Source organism: Vombatus ursinus, unplaced genomic scaffold (assembly GCF_900497805.2).
Source record: "Vombatus ursinus unplaced genomic scaffold, bare-nosed wombat genome assembly UNPS02003292.1, whole genome shotgun sequence".
Lineage (NCBI taxonomy): Eukaryota > Metazoa > Chordata > Mammalia > Diprotodontia > Vombatidae > Vombatus > Vombatus ursinus.
Genome location: NW_020943070.1, coordinates 3,994,044 through 4,014,446, shown reverse-complemented (window position 1 = coordinate 4,014,446; position 20,403 = coordinate 3,994,044). Strand labels below are relative to the sequence as shown.

At 47.7% G+C, this 20,403-nt stretch overlaps 1 protein-coding gene across 1 annotated transcript; it reads left to right on the top strand.

Annotated features, from left to right (window-relative positions):
* The first annotated feature begins 2,231 nt into the window (after positions 1–2,231).
* On the top strand, positions 2,232–5,712 carry LOC114051920 (galectin-1-like). Its single transcript, XM_027874325.1, has 4 exons — positions 2,232–2,303; positions 3,997–4,076; positions 4,496–4,667; positions 5,489–5,712. The coding sequence occupies exons 1-4, from the start codon at positions 2,295–2,297 to the stop codon at positions 5,633–5,635; spliced, it is 408 nt and encodes a 135-aa protein (XP_027730126.1). The 5' UTR covers positions 2,232–2,294; the 3' UTR covers positions 5,636–5,712.
* Positions 5,713–20,403: the final 14,691 nt, after the last annotated feature.

Sequence of the window (20,403 nt, the reverse complement as noted above, 5' to 3'; positions counted from 1 at the left end):
GTTTCCCCCTGTATTTGGGGTGGAGCTTGAAGGTGAAGAAGCCTGATCCTAGTTGACAATTGCCAGGCATTGCTTAAGACATTGATAAGTTTAGAAGACTGAGCCTTTGTCTTCTCAATCATTTCATCTTTCATCCATAACAACTAGGGAGGGATTTTGTGCAAGGATTGTTATCTTCTTTTTAATAGAGGAGGAAACTGAGATTCACAGTGGAGATATGACTCGCCCATGGGTCACACAACGGGCATTGCTGGTGGTAGGGGAGTGGGGTGGTGACAGGACTGTGGAGATGAAGGAGCTGGAATTCTGGGTGATTTTATGCTAGAGTTGGAACAAACTATCAGGCACTTGGGGTTGGTGGGGGGTTTGAGAGGAGGGGAACTGTGTCTGTTCTGCCCTGCTCACTGCTGGGAGCTCCCTCTGCCTGGGGATCATGGTTTTTGTTACTTCAACCTCTCCAAGGTTTATAGAGTGCTTTTCTTGCCCTTGAAATGAATGATGGAAGAAGGAATGGTTAGAGGTGTGGAGTTTGGATATATGAGCCTTGCCTGAAAGTACAGGAGAGGACTGAGCCTGGTCCTGTTCAGCCCCAGAGGCAGAACAAGGAGGAATCGGGGAAAGGTACAGAGGGAGCTGTCCATTCAATCTAACCATGGGAGCTGTCCAGAAGTGGAACCACTTGGTTCCATAGGGAGTGAGTTTCTCATTGTTGGAGGTCTTCAAAGGGAGGCTGGTGACCATTTGGGGGAGTGTTTCAGAAGATTTTATTTAGATTTATGAGGTCCCTTCCAAGTGGAGATTTGATGATTCTGCCAGAGGATAGAGACAGGGACCGATCTCCAGTGACACTGTATGGATAAAGAACACCCAGATGACCAAAGTCCCCCCCAAAAATACAAGTCAGCATCTTCTCTGAAATTAGTGTCTTAGAGCAGAGCTCCTCCGACTGGTTTGTGTCATTGACCCCTTGAGCAGTTTGGCAAAGCCCTTCTGGGAAAAATATTTTGTTTCAATTAGTAGAAAGAAATAGTACATTTCAGTTAGAGTGCAGGGAAAAGAAAGATTCAATTTCTTTTTTCCTTTCCAAGTTCACAAATCCCTTGTAATCTATCCGTGGTCCCCAGGGAGATCTGTGAACCCCAGGTTAAGAACCCCTATCTTAGAGAGTGACCTCAAGCACCGAGAAGTTGGGTGACTTGGGAGGTGGATTTGAACCCAGCTCTCCTTGACTTGGAGGGAGTGGATCTCTGTCCACTACAATGCCCTACTTTTAATTCTACTAGGATCTCAATTTACAAATGAGCAAACTGTGGATCAGAGAATTGAAGTTATTTGCAGCTTTTGGTCCTGGCCTTCAGGTCCCCCTCATGAGAGAAACAAGAGGCAGGGGTGAAAGAGCAGGGAAGGTGGGCAAAGTAAGATTTCTTCTTTTTCTTCAGGGAGCTCATGCTCCCTCATCCTCTTCCTCAACCATTCCTCTTTGGCTTAACGGAATCACAGGGGTCTGTAACATCTGACCTTGTACCTTTTTTTCATTGGGCCCCATTGTCAGGGGAAGGGGCTGAGGGTGTCCAAGGGGAGGGTGTGTCACAGACTTCCTGGGGCACCTATCCTGGGAGCTAGTGGAAAAAGCACCATACTTGGGGTCAGAGGGCCTTGGTCAGAGGTTCCTGGCTCAGTTCCTCTTCCCCCAAGTGACCCCAGGGATTCAGTTTCCACATTTGTTAAGAAAGCAGATGGTTTCTTAGGTCACTCCATGGTTTACCATACTCGGATTAGGATTTTCCCCTTCAGATGAACTCTTTGGAGGCCAAGGGGCTTACTCTGACCCGGACCAGAGCGTGGCCTTCCCTCCAGAGTATACCCCCAGGCCCTTCCAGCCAATATCAGATTCCTGTTCATTCTGAAACTAGTTTTCCATTGGCTCTCCCAATCTCTCTACCGCTCTCCCCAACCTCATCCCATAAAGGACAGTTTTGGGGGTTTGGATGTGGGGGGGAAGGGTAGAAAAGGATGGAGCTTGATGTGGAGGAGGTGTGGCCAAAGGAGTGTCACCACCTTGATTGGCTGACCTTCCAAGAAAGGCTTCAAAAATTCCGCTGGCTCCTCCCCTTTTGTACTCCAACTCGGTGAAAAGTTCGAGGGGGCGGGGCTAGGTTGGACTCCACAGAAGCCCAGAGCCTGACCCTCTATTTGAAGGGTCCGACGCGTCCCTGACCCATCATCTCTGGAAGTCATCCTTCGGGGACCCAGCGCAGCCAGGAGAATCGCGGGAGCGTTTCTCACCCTCCGTTATGTCCCAAGTGAGTGTGCCAGGGTATAGGCTGCGGAGATCCTCGTCCAGGTTATAGGCTGAGGGTCCGAGGGTGGGGGATCCTCTGGGATTGGTGCTTGCAGATTATCCCGGAGACTCGAGAAGGGTGTTTCCGAGCGGGTGGAGACGCTCTCCCTTTCCTCTCCAGATGGGCTGGGGCGCCTTTCTCTTCTCCTCTTTCCCTTCACCCTGATCTTCGCAGCCCTTGCAAGGGCTGCCCCTCCCATCCCACCCTTACCTTGAAGCTGTCGGTTCTAACTGGTTGCTGATCTGACGTCTTTGACAAGATGGTAAGTACAGACAGATCTCGGGAAGAGGGGAGAGGGAGAGTAAGGGGGGAAGTAGGACTTAGCACGGCTTAGAGTTACAATGTCCCAGGATTGTGAGGGGCTCCATCTACATGGGTGTGGTGTGGGGGGGGGGGGTTAGACATGGAGGAATCCCCTTCCTGGAATTGAGAAGGAAGGAAAAAGGAGGAGATGGGCAGAAATGAATCTTGTGTCAGGATCAGACTTTCTGGAATGAAAGGCTGTCTTACGGAGGTAACTGCAATCCAGCCTGATTGTATGGAAAGAGTTCAGGCTGAGGAGGCTCCACTGGAAAAGGAGGAGGCTGGAGATGGCCGACAGGGTGGGACAGGAGACAAGCGATTCCTCAGGTCCTTCCAAATTCTAGCCCCGCACCCTTTAAAAACTGGACCAAATTAGCCTCACAAATACTCTCCTTGCCTCTTCTCTAGGAAGCCAGTTCATAAGATTACCCTTCTCCTCCCAAGCCCACCCCTCCATGACTTCTCCGTTGATTTAGAACAGGAAGGGACTCTACATCTGTGCTGCCCAGATTCCCTTAACCTTCTCCCGAGAGAATAAGGGACAGGACGAGCTCAGTTCCTTAACCTTAATGTTTCTGCCAAGGTCACCCTTGATTCCCCATTTTTCTGAACTTCCCCCTCCCTCGCCAACTCGCCTTCTCCTGGGCATGGCTGCCTCCTGCCCTGGATTGGTACCAGGACCTGACTCTGGAGAATGGGGGAAGTTTTTCCCGAAAACTTTCCTGGGGAGGATTTCCTTCCCTGCTAAGTCAACTGAGGGCAGCTCTGGGAGCGTGAGGAGGAGGGCAGGACAATGGCTGGGGAGTGTGGAGGAGGCAAGGTAAGGCTTACCTAGGTACCAGGAAATTTTCCGATTGAACTATATTCTATCTCCTACCCTTGGGGTAGAGCCAGACTCCCTCCTTCCTCCTTCATCTATGCCCAAGTGCCAAGATACGTGTGATGCTAACCAAAGATAGTGGTGAGATAGTCAGTGTGACAGAGAGAGCATGGAACTGGGACCCAAGAAAAACTGGGATTCCAGTTCTGATCATGTTGCTCACTTGTGGGACCTGGGACAGGTCCCTTCTTGCTTCTTTGAGCCTCAGTTTCCTGATCTATAAAATGAGGAGTAGACTGGATCATCTAGGCTAGTTCTTCATTTAACAGATAGGGAAACTGAGGCCCACGGACAGGAAAGATCTTCCCCAAGGTCACAGAGCTGGTACGCACCCTCACTTCAGCTCTAACTAGCCTGGAAGAGTGTCTGATATCCTAGAACCTTCCTGGAGGTTGGCCCCACTCTAACTGGAAGCTCTGGGTCCCCTCAACTCCTAGCCAGCCCTAACTTTATTCTACTTGGTCTCTTCAGGACATTCACTTTGAGGGGTTGAGCCTCCAACCTGGAGTTCGAGTGAAAGTAAAAGGATTCATACGGGCTGCTGCTAAGCTGTAAGTGAGAGATGGGAAGGATGAGACAAAATTTGACCATGGGTGAGAGCTGAGTCCTGTACACACCTACTTGCACTTGACCCTTGATTAGAAGCACCCAGTTGGTTTTGCCTCAGCCCCAGATGGCAGGGACAGGAGTGGGCATAAGGAAAAACTTCCTAACAGGAGCCTCCCAGTAGCTGGAATGGACAGTTTGGATAGGTAGTGAGCTCCCTGTCTCTGGAGGTAGTAAAGTATGTACCATGGTCACTTGTTAAACAAGGTGGGGGTAGGAGGGGTAATGCAGAAGAGAAATCATGGTTCTTCAGGTCAGGATATGATGAGAGTCCCTTTGGGGTGTCTTCTCATCTGGCACTCTTACAGAGGGGCTTTCCCTCTGAGACCCTTGCCAATGATGGAGATGTGTTCTCGATTCCCAGATTTAGAATTAACCTGGGCAAGGACAACCTTAACATTGGCCTGCACTTCAACCCACGCTTTGACTTTTTCGGTGATCACAATGTCATTGTCTGCAACTCATTGAAGAACGGCAACTGGGGTCCAGAGCAAAGGGAATACAAGTTTCCCTTTGAGGATATGCGAACGGTGGAGGTAAGAGCAGAGAATCAGAGCATAAAATATTAGAGCTGGGAAGGACCCAAGAGATGAACTCATCCCCCCCTTGAATTTGACAGAAGAGCCCTGGGAGCAAACTCTGATGGGGATAAAATGAAAGAGTAAAAGTAAAGGGATTCATACAGGCTGCTGCTAAGCTGTAAGTGAGAGATGGGAAGGATGAGACAATGGGTGAGAGCTGAGTCCTATACACACCTACTTGCATTTGACCCTTGATTAGAAGCACCCAGCTGGTTTTGCCTCAGCCCCAGATGGCAGGGCCAGGACTGGGCATAAGGAAAAACTTCCTAACAGGAGTCTCCCAGTAGCTGGAATGGACAGTTTGGATAGGTAGTGAGCTCCCTGTCTCTGGAGGTAGGAAAGTATGTACCGTGGTCCCTTGTTAAACAAGGTGGGGGTAGGAGGGGTAATGCAGAAGAGATGCTAGAGGAGAAAGGGGTCAGTGGGAGTCCAAAAGTCAATGGCAAGAATCCCAGCATCCCCAGAGCTGGAGTGGCGGATGGGGAAAGGGAAGGAGCTGTGGACGGCTGTGGTCACAATAGGATAACACGACTCTTGCTTGTCCCAGGACACATAGTAGGACCCAAGATTTAGAGCTGGAGAGAACCTCGGGGACAACTACTCTGACCCCCTCATTTTACAGAATAGGAAACTGAGGCTCAGAATGAAGAAATGCTTTGCCCAGGGTCACACAGTGTCTTTGCAGTAAATGTCTTGAGGAGGAATTTGAACCCGGATCTTCCTGTCTTCAAGTCCAGGGTTCTGGGTTCAGCTCCTTCTGCCCTCTCCCCCTTCAGGTAAACTTTGTCTTTGAAGAGAAGCAGTTTAGAGTGACACTGCCTGATGGCTTCGAGTTCACTTTCCCCAATCGCCTTGAATTAGAAACAATAGACTTCCTGTCGGTTCATGGTGACTTCTATGTCAGAAGGGTGGACTTCGAATGAGTGCTCCAGTCAAGCCAACTTTAGACCATTCTTGCCTCTTGGGGCCCTGTCTTTACTAATAAAAGTCCTGATGATGATAACAGCTGACATTGTTTTTGTTTTTGTTTTGTTTTGTTTTTGACTAGGCAATGGGGTTAAGTGACTTGCCCAGGGTCCCACAGCTAGTAAGTGTTAATGTGTCTGAGGCCGGAGTTGAACTCAGGTCCTCCTGAATCCAGGGCCAGTGCTCTATCCACTGTGCCACCCAGCTGCCCCTGGCATAGTTTTTGTTATTATGGTCTGGGAGATAGAGGACTGGGTTTGAAGTTGGGAAAAATGGCTAAGTGACCCTGGACAAGCCCCTTTACCTCAAAGGTCCTTTGGTGACTCTCTAGGACAGGGGTTCTCCACCTAGTGTCCATAGATAATTTTCAGATGGGAAAAAAATGCCATCTTTATTCTCATTAATTTCTGGTTTTCCTAGAGATGCAATCTTAATAAAGCTGCCACCAGCCCCAATATTCCGATTTCCTTATGAAATCCCCTGAACAACAGGCATATCCTGATTTAACCACACAATCTGGCTTTAACCACATCACAGCCCCCCAGGCACAATACAGCCACTGTCCCTAGCTAGCTTCTGTCCCCAGCTCCAATTCACATATCTGAACCCGTGTGCCCTTGTACTCAACCACAATCACATCATCCATTTTAGCCCAAGACGGGACCACAACACCTAACTCGCCATCTTGACCAGACAGGACCACAATAGCTGGCCAATCAGAAAGCAGCACGACTAGGATGTTTGACCATAGAACCATAGAAGGGACCCCTCTCCATTACCTGATCCCCTAACAAATCCCTCCTGATGCCTTTTTAATATTCATAATTTCTGTTGTGTAATCAGCATCATTACACTATAAATTTGCCTGTGTTGTCTTACTAAGTTACTAGCCGGATTCCAAGCAGCATCAATCCTCAATAAATGCCTGTACTTGGATTAGAGGAGGTCTGACTCTGAATTCTCTGAGGCAATGCCACCACAGCACACCATGGAACCTCAATGCTAGTATTATTTTGCATTTTTAATATAGTTATAACATTATTCTACTCAATACCATATTACTTGCTTTTTAATTGTATAGGAGAAGGGTCTGAGGGAGGAAGAAAATTTGAAGTTAAAGATGACAAAAAAATCTTAAAAATAAATTTAAAAAATAAAACATTCAAAAATGAAAAAAACAACAACAAAAACCCCACATTATTCTGAGAATAACACAAAAGGTGACAAGCACTTAGAAGCCACAACAATCCCTGATTAGCAATGGGGAAGGGATTTTCCACAGTAGTAACTGCAGGGGAACCTCTGAATATTAGTGAAGACAGGGGACCAGAGCACAGACAATGGGCAAGCCCAGCTGCTGGAAAGATGCTGAATATAAGCCAGGAAAGCACTGTGTCCCTTTGAGGAGCAGCCTAAGGAAGCTCAGTCAAAGCTTCCCTGACACAGTCAGAGGTATTGGGTTTGAATTTGACCTCTGATCTTCACTGCCTAGGTGACCTTGGAGAAGTCCCTGGGTCTCAGTTTCCTCAGGGGTAAAATGAAGAGCTTGGCCTCCAAGGTCCTTCCACCTCTCTAAACCTATGCTCCTACAGGCCCAAGTCATTCCCCCTGCCTCAGTTTCCTCCTCTGTAAAGTGAAGAAGTCAGACCACACGGCCTCTGGGGTCCCTTCTGTGAGCCTTTGATCTCTCCTCTCTTCCTCTGAAGTATAGTAAATTCCAGTGTTTGCTCCCACCAGACAAGGGAGAAAGCAGGAGATCAGCTCTCAAACATCTTGTATGTTTAACTGGTTCTGGCTCAGTACCCAGATTTGTATCACCATAGAATGAGCCCACAGACAATGGACAATACTGTATGTCCTCTGAAATAGAGGCCAGGGCCTCCACAGTGCATGCTCAGAAATAGGCTTACCACTCCTGGGTCTGGGCCTGGCCCTAGGGCTGGTTGGCTGGAAGAGTCCCACTCACCACGTCCACACTCCCCAGAGCAGAAGGGGGGGGTCAGTCCACAAACATTTGGGGATCACTCACTCTCTGCCAAATGAAAGAGAGAGGAATGAGATACAACCCCCAGTCCTGGGTGGAAAGAGCCTCTGGGTGCCTGGAGATGCAAAGATGAAAGCCAGGTTCCAGCGCAGACTCTGCTGGGAATTGGCTGTGTGGCTGAGGGCAGGCCTTAGTACCTCTCTGAGCCTGGTTTTTGTAACCTCTGTGCAAAGTTTATGGAGAGCTTCTCTTTCCCTTGAGATAGATGGTGGGAGAAGGAATAGCTAGGGGTATAGGGCTTGGGTACCTGAACTTTGCCTGCAAGTACAAGGAGAGGACTGAGCCTGATCCCGCTCAGCCCCAGAGGCAGAACCAGGAGGTATTGGGGAAAGGTACAGAGGGAGCTGTCCTCTCAGTCCAACAATGAGAGCTGTCCAGAAGTGGAACCACTTGATGTCAAAGGGAACCTAGTGACTATTTGGGAGGAATGTTTCAGAGGAAGGTCTTATTTCAATAGATGTCTGAGAGCCCTTCCAAGTGGAGATCTGATGATTCAGTTAGAGGATAGGGACAGGACCTGATCTCTGATGACACTTTCTTTATAGGGAACTCCCAGGTGACCAAAGTCCCCTCCAAATACAAGTCAGCACCTTCTTGGAAACTTAAGAGTCTTAGAGCAGATGTCCTTTGACTGGTTTGAGTCATTGAAGGGTTAATGTATAAGAACAGGACTCCCCCAGCCAGATATTCAGGAGTTGGTGCTTCCTCGGATTGGTGGTGTATTTCTTCTTTATCTCTCTATCTTTCTGTTAATAGTCTTTGCTTCTAAGATTGTATAATCATATGTAATCACATTTACGTGCATGTATGTTTATGATTATTATCATTATTAAATCATTTACAAGCTTGGAAGAGTGTGAATGTGTCTTTGTGGGTACAGATCCTGTGAAACAGATTATAAGTGATGCAGCCCATAACACCTTACTGTTACAGTCATTGACCCTCTGGGCAGTCTTGTGGAGCCCTTCTGAGAGAAAATTTTTTTTAAATAGTAGAAAGGAATAGTACATTTTATTTAAAGTTCAGGGAAAATAAAAATGTAATTTCTTTTTTCCTCTCCAAGTTCACAAAGCCCTTGTAATCTATCCATGGACCCCAGGTTAAGACCCCCTAACTTAGAGAGTGACTTCAAGCACTGAAAAGTTAGGTGACTTGGGAGGTGGGATTTGAACCCAGGTCTCTGTGACTTTGAGGGAGTGCATCTCTATCCACTATGATGCCCTGCTTTTAATTCTATTGTTTAATTCTATTTAATTCTATCCCAATTTATAGATGAGCAAACTGAGGATCAGAGAATTGAAGTGACTTGCAGCTCTAGGTCCTGGTCTTCAGGTTTTCCTCAGGAGAGGAACAAGAGGCAGGGGTGAAAGAGTAGGCAAGATGGGAGCTCATGCCCCCTCATCCCCTCCCTCAACTGTTCCACTTTGGCTCCATTGAATCACAGGGCTCTCTAAACTGACCTTGTACCTCTGTTTCATTGGGTCCCATTGTCAGGGGAAGGATCTATGGGTGTCTAAGGGGAAGCTGTGTCACAGGTTTCTCTGGGACCCTTCACATGGATCCCACTCTACTGGGGTCCTTAGCACTCCCTTCCTTGAGCTGACATGATAGGGCTTTCTGAGGCACCTCAGCCTGCCTCCCTCCAGCCTCATGATCCAGACAGGGCAGAGAGTGCTTTCTGACAGCAGGTCAGAAAGTCACAAGCTCAGCTTCAGGCACCTTGCCAGACTTTCTCTCCTTAAAAATAAACACATGGAAGACCTCCATGGGGGTTCAGTAAGGGTGGAGACACCCACTGACCCCAGGGGAGATGACCAAAGACATTGGAGAAACTCATTGACACCTCAACCCAAATGGAGCCCAAGCTGATTCCATCTCCTCCTTCCACCCACCTCATTCTTCAGCAAACCATCTCAAACTCAGGTGACCTTGGGTAATGGTTGCTTGATTGTGTGATTCAATGGAAAGAGCTCTGGGCTTGGGGTTAGAGGACCTCTGTCCAAGTACTGGCTCAGCTCCTCACTGCCCAAGTGACCTCAGGTCTTAGTTTCCCCATTGGTTAAGAAACCAGATGGTTTCTTTGTTCCCTTCAAACTATGATATGGTCTGATTAGGATTTTCCCCCTTCGGATGGACACTTGGGAGGCCAGACAAGAGTACAGCCTCCCCTACAGCTCCCTTCCAGACAATATCAGATTCCAGTTCGTTTTAAACGAAGTTTTCCATTGGCTCTTACAATCTCTCTACCACGCTCCCCAATCCCATCTCCCAGAGGACAGTTTTGGGGGTTTGGATGTGAGGGGAGACTGAAAAAAAAGGATGGAGCTTGATGTGGAGGGGCTGAGACCAAAGGTTTGCCTCCACATTGATTGGCTGAACTTCTAAGAAAGCCTTCAAAAATTCTGAAGGCCCCGCCCCTGAGATGAGGCCTGTTATGCTCAGTATTGGCAAAAAGTGCCAGAGGGCGGGGTGGTGGGGCGGGGAATGGGGCATTTGGGAGGGTAAGGGGAGGACTCAGCTGAAGCCTGTAATTACCATCTCTGGGGTGGAGTTGGACTTTGTCCTTTGGCACCCAGCGCTGCCAGGAGAACTGCTAGACCATTTCTCATCCTCCGTCATGGCCAGCATGAGTGCGCCAGGGTATAGGCTGAGGGTCCAGAGGCGGGGGGTCCTTTGGGACTGGGGCTTGAAGAGAATCGGGGGGACTTAAGAAGGGCACTTTTGGGAGAGGATTGGGATGCTCTACCCTTCCGTTCTGTATGGGTTGGGGTTCCTTTCTCTGTCCTTCTCTATCCCCCACCATGATCTTGCAAAGGCTGCCCCTCCCAGCCCTCCCTGCACTCCCCCAGCCCTAGCAACTGTCCGATATCCCTGGCTACTGATCCCAAAGTGTTTAACTAGCTGGTAAGTCCAGAGAGATCCTGGGGAGAGGGGAGCAAGGGGGAAGTGGGACTTGGCATGAATTGAGGATGGGGGGTCACCTGGCCCCGAGGGGTTTCTTTTGCATAGGGTTAGAGGGTAGGGGTAGGGTGTGGGATAATCTGTTCTGAGAGTGAAGAGGATAAGGAAAGGGACAGATGGGCAGAGATGAATCTTCTGCCAGAGGATCAGGCTTTCTGGAATGAAAGACTGATAGAGTTAACTCCAACCTAGCCTGCTGACACAGAAAGAGTTCAAGTTGAGGAGGCTTCATTGGAGAGAAGCTGAAGATGGCAGATGGAGTGGAGCAGGGAGCAAATGATTCCTTAGATCAGGTGTGGGGACCCTCCAGGCTCGAGGCCACACGTGGTCCTCTAGGTCCTCAGGTGCAGCTCCTTGAATCCAAACGTCACAGAAACAAATCCTCTTAATAAAAGGATTTGTTCTGTAAGACTTGGACTCATTCAAAAGGCCACACCCCCTCCCCCTTTCGAAATAAAGCTTCATTAATGTCACAAATACATTCCTTGCCTATTCTCCAGGAAACCAGCTCACAAGATTCCCCTCACCCTGCCCCCTAATTACTTCTCCACCCCTTTAGAACAGGAAGAGACCCCCCATCTGTGCAGCCCTGATTCCCTTAAGCTACTCCGAAAGAGAAGCTAAATCCATGACCTTAGCGTTTCTGCCAAGGTCGGTCTTGATTCTCCATTGTTCCCCATTCAATCTAGCTTGGAGAACAGTCTGCTCTCCTAGAACCTTTCTGAAAGGTGGCGCCTCGACAGCTTGTGCTCCTAGCCAGCCCTAACTTTACTCTACTTGGTCTCTTCAGGAAATGATTGCCTGTAACTTGAACGTCCAACCCGGAGTGAGCATAAAACCAGTAGGAGACACACCGCTAAATGCCAGGCAGTGGGAAACGGAAGACAAAATTTAATCACAGGTGAAAGCTGAACCCTTTACACACCTGCCCATCCTGGTCCCTTGATTAGAAGCACCAGACTTGGTTTTTCTTGACCCCAGATAGCAGAGCTAGGACTCAATATCAGGCAAAACTTCCCAATAAAAGATATCCAATAACTTGAATGGACAGTTTAGATAGGTAGTGAGCTCTCTGTCTCTGAAAGTAGTAAAATATGTACTACAGTCACTTGTTAAACAGGGTGGGGGTAGGAAGAGTAATGCAGAAGAAGTGCCATGGTGCTTCAGGTCAGGATTGGGTGAGAGTCCCTTTGGGGGTCTTCTAGCTCAGGAATTCTCTAAATGGGGTTTTCCAAAGTTCTTGGCCCCATGCAATGATGGAGATGTGTTCTTGATTCCCAGATTTAAAGTGAATGTGGGCAAGGACCACCATAACATTAGCCTGCAAATTCAACCCATGCTTCCAGTATAAAAACGATACCAAAGTCATGCTCCACAGAACCATGCCGGAAAGCTTTTGGACCGGAGAACATAGGGAGACCAGATTCCCCTTTGAGCCAGGGAGTAGAGTGGAGGTAAGACCCCAGAATCAGGGCATGGAATGTCCTGGGAAGGGCCCAAGAGATGATCTCACTCCCCCCCCCCACCCTTGCTTTTGACAGAAGAGTCCTGGAAGCAAACTCTGATGGGGAAAAGATGAAAAGCTAGAGGGGAAATGAGCTCAGTGGGTTTGGAAAGGTTAATAGCAAGAAGTCCAGCGTCCCTTGAGCTGGGGGGAGGGGGGTGGAGAAAGGGAGAGAATTGTGAAGGGCCATGGTCCCAATAGGATTAGACTAGACTCTGGGATGTCCCAGGACACATAATAGGACCCACGATTTAAAGCTGGAGAGAACCTCAGGGGTACTCTTGTCTGACCCCCTCATTTTGCAGAGGAGGAAACTGAGGCTCAGAATGAAGAAATGATTTGTCCAAGGTCACATACTGTCTTGTAGTGAGTGTCTTGAGGTGCAATTTGAACCCAGGTCTTCCTGTCTTCAAGCCCAGGGTTCTGGGTTTAGCTCCTTCTGTCCTCTCCCCATTCAGATTGGCATAACCTTTGAAGGGAAGCACTTTATTGTGAGGCTGATTGACGGTTTTCGATTCAGTATGTGAAATCGCCTTAACTTACCTGAAATCAACTACTCACAAACTTGTGGTGACTTTCAAGCTCAAAACCATGGATTTCAAATGAGCCCTGCAATCAAGCCAGCTGCAGACCATTCTTGACCCTTGGGTCTCTCTTATGACTAATAAAAAATGTTGATAATGAGAACAGCTGACCTTGTCAGTGTTATTCTGGTCTGAGGGAAAGAGGGCTGGGTTTGGAGTTGGGAAGGGTGGCTGAGAGATCCTGGACAAATCCCTGCACCTCAGTGGTCCTTTGGTGACTTTCTAAGACAGGGGTTCACCACCTGCGGTCCATGGGTAGTTTTCAGATTGGAAAAAAATTCCATCTTTATTGTCGCTAACTCCTGGTTTTCCTAGTCTTACTCTGCATTTTTTATATATTTAAAACCATTATTCTATTTGATACTGTACTGCTTACCTTTTAATTGGCTAGAGGAAGGGTCAGAGGGAGGGAGAATATGGAACTCAGAATTTTAAAAAATAATGTTAAAATTAATTAAAAAATAATATTTTCACAAAATGTAAAAATATATCACCACTACATTATTCTGCTTGCCCAGACTGTCAGGAAACCAGGACATAACACAAATAAGGTGAAAAGCACTTAGAAGGCATGACAATCCCTGATTAGCAATGGGGAAGGAATTCCCCACAGTAGTAACTGCAGGGGAACATCTGTATATTAGTGAAGGGAGGGGGCCAGAGCACAGACTGTGAGAAAGCCCAGCTGCTGGAAAGATACTGAATACAAACCAGGGAAGCACTATGTCTGTTTGAGGACCAGCCTAAGGAAGCTCAGAGAGATCTGGAGGCGAGATAGGAGGAGAATGAAATCCATTCACTGGCTCTGGAGTCAGAGGTATTGGGTTTGAATTTGACCTCTGATCCTCACTGCCTAAGTGACCTTGGAGAAGTCCCTGGGTCTCAGTTTCCTCAGGGGTAAAATGAAGAGCTTGGATTCCAAGGTCCTTCCAGCTCTCTACACCTATGCTCCTATAGGCCCAAGTCATTCCCCCTGCCTCAGTTTCCTCCTCTGTAACATGAGGAAGTTGGACCAGATGGCCTCTGGGGTCCCCTCTGTGAGTCTTTGATCTCTCCCCTCCTCCTCTGAAGTTTAATCAATTCCAATATTTCTTCCAGTCAGACAGGGAAGAAAGCAAGAGATCAGCTCTCAAGCATTTGGTAATCATAACTGGTTCTGGCTCAGAACCCAGTTCAAAGCCTTTGTATCACCATGGAATGAGCCCACAAACAATGGACCATACTGTATGTCCTCTGAAATAGAGGCCAGGGCCTCCACAGTGCATGCTCAGAGCTGTGCTTACCACTCCTGGGTCTGGGCCTGGCCCTAGGGCTGGTTGGCTGGAAGAGTCCCACTCACCACGTCTACACTCCCCAGAGCAGAAGGGGGGTGAGCAGTCCACAAACATTTGGGGATCACTCACTGTAGACCAGGCCCAATGTCAGAGAGAAAGAGATGCAGCCCCCAGTCCTGGATGGAAAGAGCCTCTGGGTGCCTGGAGATGCAAAGATGAAAGCCAGGTTCCAGTGCAGCCTGGTCTGGGAACTGGCTGTGTGGCTGAGGGCAGGCCTTAGTACCTCTCTGAGCCTGCTTTCTGGGGTCAGATGATGGCCTTAGGTGATGAGGTTCACTGAATGCACATCTACTCACTCTCCCTGAGCAGAGCCCAGCCCTGGGAGAGAGAGACAGAGGGAGTGGAGGTGCCCCACTACTAAGTGACCAGCAACAGCAGACTTGATAGCAGGGCTGGAGACTGAGGTAACCTGACCAGAGGCAGGGCAGCCAAGAGGATGGGCAGTCCTCTTATTCTGATCTCTTCTCCCCTTGTCTCTTCTACATGGTGCCCAGAGGGGAGCGAGAGAGAGAGAGAGAGAGAGAGAGAGAGAGAGAGAGAGAGAGAGAGAGATTGATTCTCCATCTTCTGGAATCAGTAAGTCAGGACCTGCCTCCCAGCTCCCCAAGGGACCTAATTGTCTCTCTTTCCTTTAGGTTGGGCTGGGTGTCTTCTCCCCCCATTACCTTCTGCTTCCCTCTACTGGGTGCCATGTCCCTACTGGCAGCATCTCTTCCCCCTTACCCCTCAAATCAGCCCCCAATTCCCCCTTCTCTCAGTTCTGACTTGGTTGATGCTGCCTTAACTTCTTTCTTTCCACTTTCTCTCTTCTAGACCCAGGAGTCATGACTCTGGGGGGCAAGTGGTGCCTCAGTTTCCTTCTCTGTCAAAATGAGGGTGTTAGACTAAATGACCTCTGAGCCCCCTTGCAGCTCTGAATCTATGATCCTAAGGGGCCCTTTATTGCAACACTCTGTGCCATTGATTCCCCAACCCCCTTGTTCTGCCTGGTTCAGAGGCTTCCCCTCTCCCATACACACAGGCACACACTCTCCAAGGGGTTGACCTTGGAGCAATGCATCCACTGAGCCAATCAGCTTGGTTCAAAGTTCTAGAATAACAACTATTGTGGATCATTGAGTCCTGTCTCCTGTGAGATCAGTCAAAAGGCTGGAATTCATTGAAGTTCCAGGTTCTAGTGGACCAATGGGAGGAGTGCCCTGAGTGCCAGCTGGAGGGGCCATGTGGCTCCTGCCCAGATTTTAAGTGAAAAGAGGACCCTGCTCCCCAAAGGTTGTGATGCACATGGTGGGACCCTCAATCTCTTTCCCTGGGACTATTGGGTTTATTTACTACTTTGTTTATTAAAGTGTTAGGATTGTCACAGTGACCCCTCTAAATATGCCAAATCATCCCTTCTACCCCCCACAGGAACGTGGACCTGAGTAAATTTTAATTCCTTTGTAGATGTTCATGGGGTGAAGTACCCTTGGGCATAGATGCTTTCCTCAGAGCTGTCCTGCCCAGTATCTGAGCTGGCCAGGGTCTGTGGTTACTCCATTCCCCCTAAATGCTGGAAAATTCTGGAGAGAGAGAAATTTGAGAGAGGCAGAGGGAGCTACCTAGAACCCAAAGTGAAGGTTGGGCTATGGGCAGGGACACTGGAGCTCAGATTTCAATAAAATGAGTCCTCAAGGTAGATTAGGCCTTAGAGGGTCTCCAGTGGCCATCCTAGGTAGACTGAGCAGATGCAGGACAGGTCACTTACTACCTTTTTCAGAGAGAGCATACGGTCATTTGTTAAAAGGAAAGGATGACTAGGGCCAGTCAGTGCCCCAACTGGGGAGGGGCATCAACCAGTGGGTGGGTGACCTCCCAGACTCCCTGTGGCTGCCCTGACTCACTCTATGAGGAAGGAGGAAGTAGGAGAGACCTGGGTTAGGATCCTGGCACTGCCCTGCCAGCTGTGTGACCCAAGGGTGTCACCTGCCCACACCAAACCTCAGCTTCCTTTTCTGTAGAATGGGGATCATGACACAGGAAGGGGAACAGAAGTCTCAGATTCAAGGCTCTAGAGTCCCAAAGGCACCTCCCCCAGCCCCCTGGTTGGTTGTGGTCCTTCTTTCTGAAGAGGACCAAAATGACATCACTATGTTGAGGTCAAGGTACAGTGTGTCCACCTCTGGCTGAACCGACCAATGCAAGCTGGGAAGGCTCTAACACAGGTCAGGCACAAATGACCAACTCCTATTTCTAGAGAGAGTTAAAGTTTGTAAAGTACTTCCCTCCAAACAATACTATTTCCCCATTTTTAAAGCACCTGTTTGATAATTTAAAAAGATAGAAGAGTTCATTTTACAAGTCAGACCGTCATGAAATTTTTAAAGAATCTTATATCAGGCACAAGATTTAAGTAAAGAAAGAAACAGCAAGTAGTATATAAAAACTGAAATTCTCTGAAGTTGTAGGATTGCAGAACCAAATTTAAGACACTACTAAACTGTATGAAGTTTTGTTACTAGCAGATTTTAGCAGAATTATCTAGGAACCTTCTATAAATGATTTGGAACCAGAGAAACAGAGCTCCGTCAGAGCTGCCCTGAGAATGAGACCTCTTCCAGAATGTCCAGGAGAACATATTTGCTGGCACCAGAGGGCTACAGGAGGCATCTGGGATTCAAAATTTGCTGATTGAATGGACATTGGGAGTGAATTACTAGGGTACAAGGAGACTTGACCTTAGTTAATATTAACGATCACTATTGTTTTGCTTTGGCATTTTGTTTCATGGAGTTTATATCTGTGTTGAGGTTTTCTTGCTTACCCTGCTGATCTATAAATCTCCCTCCTCAAAATTAGTCCACTGTATGCCCTCTAAGCAGTTCTATCGGGAATCTGATTTGGGAAATTCTGATTATTAGTTTACCACAATCCTTATGGATTTAATTTAGAAATAATTGATCCAGAGGAGGAGTAAGTTTTCCACTGCACCATCAATCAAAAGGAGAAATTGAGGGAATTGAGGGGATTAGGACAGCAAGTGATTAATTCTGGGAATTGAGTGAACTACATTGACTCCATCTTGGGATTCAATTCTGGAGCTAGCCCAGTTCCCTTTCTATTCAATTATGGGTCTAGTTCAAATTCTTTCTTGGGAGAAAACTTTTTTTCAATTGTGGGAATTGGGAGAAAGCCTTATTGTATTATTTGAACCCAACCCTGTGTGGCTAGGAAATGTGACCACCTCTCCCTGCTCCTTATGGACCTTTATCTAAGGACCTCAGTTCTACTGAATAGCAACCTGGTCAGTCCCAAAGACTGATGCAAGGAGTTCTCCTACAATTCTACATCTTGAGCAACCGTGTGTCTTATCTGAAAAGTGGCGCTATGCTGATCAGTCAGTTAGTGTTTCCACCTTCCATTGATTGTATGAACACATTTGGGGGGAGTGGGACTCCTCTGTTTTCGGAATTTAGGAAATTGCACTTGCTGACTGCTTCTCTCCCAACTTGGAAAGTTTCTAATCTTTCCTCCAATTCGAAATCAGATTATCTAATGTTGTATCATTTCATTTTAGTTAACTGGCCTCATTTCATTCATTGTTTTTCATATATAAAAATCTATCTCCCCCTCTATTTGGGGTGCAGTCCTAAGGTGAGGAAGGGGCCTGGTCCTGGTTTGTTGGCAATTGCCAGGCATTGCTTAAGACATTGATAAGCTTGGAAGATCGAACCTTTGTCTCCTCAGTCATTTCATCTTTCATCCATAACATTTAGGGAGGGGGTTGGTGCACGGATTATTATCTCCTTTTTATAGAGAAGGAAACTGAGATTTAGAGTGGAGATATGACTTGGTCATGGGTCACACAGCTGGTAGTGCCAGGACTGTGGGAGATGAAGGAGCTGGAGTCGGGCTCAGGATGTGAGGCACTTGGGGTTGGTGGGGGCTTGGAGGAGGGGAGCTGTGTCTGTTCTGCCCTGCTCACTGCTGGGAGCTCCCTCCGTCTGGGGATCATGATTTTTGTTACTCCAACCTCTCTAAGGTTTATGGAGTGCTTCTCTTACCCTTGAGATAGATGGTGGGAGAAAGAATAGTTAGTAGTGTTGGGCTTGGGCACCTGAACCTTGCCTGCAAGGATAGAGGGACTGTCCGACAGGAGGTCCTGCTCGGCCCCAGAGGTAGAACCAGGAGGAATTGGGGATGGTGCAGAGGGAGCTGTCCATTCAATCCAACCATGGGAGCTGTCCACACATGGAACCAGCTGATGCCATAGGGAGTGAGTTTCCCATTGTTGAAGGTCTTCAAAGGGAACCTAAATGACAGCTTTGAGAGAATATTTGAGAAGAAAATTTTATTTCAATAGATGTTTGAGGGTCCTTCCAAGTGAAGATCTGATTACTCTGTTAGAGGTTAGGACAGGGACCCAATTTCTGATGGCACTGAATCTATAGGGAATTCCCAGGTGACTGACCTCCTCCCTCCACATACAAGTCAGCACCTGCTCTAAAACTTACAGTCTTAAAGCCTAAGTCCTTTGACTAGTTTGTGTCATTGACCTCTGGGCACTTTGATAGAGCCCTTCTGAGAAAAAAATGTGATTTTTTTTAATAGTAGAAGGAAATAGTACATTTTATTTAAAGTTCAGTGAAAATAAGGATGCAATTTCTTTTTTCCTTTCCAAATTCACAAATCCCTCGTAATCTATCCATGGACACCAGGGAGATCTGTGAACCCCAGATTAAGAACCCCTATCTTAGGGAGTGACCTCAAGCCCTGAGATGTTAGCTGACTTGGGAGGTGGGATTTCAACCTAGGTCTTCTTGACTTTAAGGGGGTGGATCTCTATCTACTGTGATACCCTACTTTTAATTCTATTGGGATCCCAGTTTACAGATGAGGAAATTGAGGATCAGAGAATTGAAGTGACAATTCTCTGTAGGACCTGGTCTTCAGGTCCCCCTCATCAGAGGAACAAAAGACATGAGTGTAAGAATAGGGAATATAATAAGATAATAAGATTTCTTCTTTTCCCTCAAGGGGCTCTTGATCCCTCATCCCCTCCCTCAACCATCCCGCTTTGGTTCAATAGAATCACAGGGCCCTCTAAACCCTGACTACCTCTGTTTCAGTGTGTCTCATAGTCAGGGGATGGGTCTGCGGCGGAAGCTGTGTCAAAGGTTTCTCTGAGAATGCTTTTCTGGCAGTGGCCAGAAATGGCCTGGGTCCCATTCTCTGGCAGCACCAGGGGGCCCATTGGGGTTCCTGCCACTCCCTTCTTTGAGCTGGCTTGGTAGGACCTTCTGAGGAACCTCAGTCTGCCTTCCTCCAGTCTCATGATACAGACAGAGCAGAGAGTACTTTCTGACAGCAGGTCAGAAAGTCACAACCTCAGCTTTAGGCACCTTCCCAGACTTTCTCTCTTTATAATTTGAGGCTTGGGGGACCTCCAAAAGGGGATCAATAAGACTGGAGGCACCCAAGCACCCCTGGAGAGATGTCCAAAGACATTGGAGAGATTCATTGATTCCTCATCCCAAATGGATACCAAGCTGATTCCATTCTTTCTTTCTGCCCACCTCATTCTTCAATGAACCACCTCAAACACAGTAAACCACCATCTTGGGGAAGTTACTCTCTCATAACCTAGGTAAGTTAACCTGCATTTCATTTTGCCTGTTTATAAAACATGGATGCTTAGTGATGTGATATGGTGGAAAGAGTACTGGACTAGAGAGTCAGACGACCTGAATACAATGCCTGGCTCGGCTCCTCACTGCCCGACTTACCCAAGGGGTTCAGTTTCCCTACTGGTTAAGAAACCAGATGGTTTCTTAGGTCCGTCCACATTACAACATCCTCTGATTAGGATTTCCCCCTTCAGATGGACCGTTTGGAGACCAGGGAGCTGGCTCTCATCCATACCAAAGCATGACCTTCCCTCCACCTGACCTCTTGAGAATATCATATTCATGTTCATTCTAAAAGTAGTATTCATTGGATCCCCCCAATTAATCTATCACTTGCCCCAACACCACTCCCCAAAGGAGAGTTTTTAGGGTTTGGATATGGGGTAAAAGGCTAGATAAGGATAGAGCTTGACATGCAGAGGGTGTGACCTAAGGGTTATCTCTTCCTGGATTGGCTGCCTCTCCAGGAAAGTCTTCAAAAATTCAGCTGGTCCAGCCCCTGAGACATGCCCCCCTCTCCTTTTCTGCTCTGTATGGGTGAAAAGTGCAAGAGAGGAGGGCTGGGGAGGGGTTGGGGTGGGGATTCAGCAGAAGACAGGAGACCAATCCTCTATTTGAAGGGCTGGACGCCT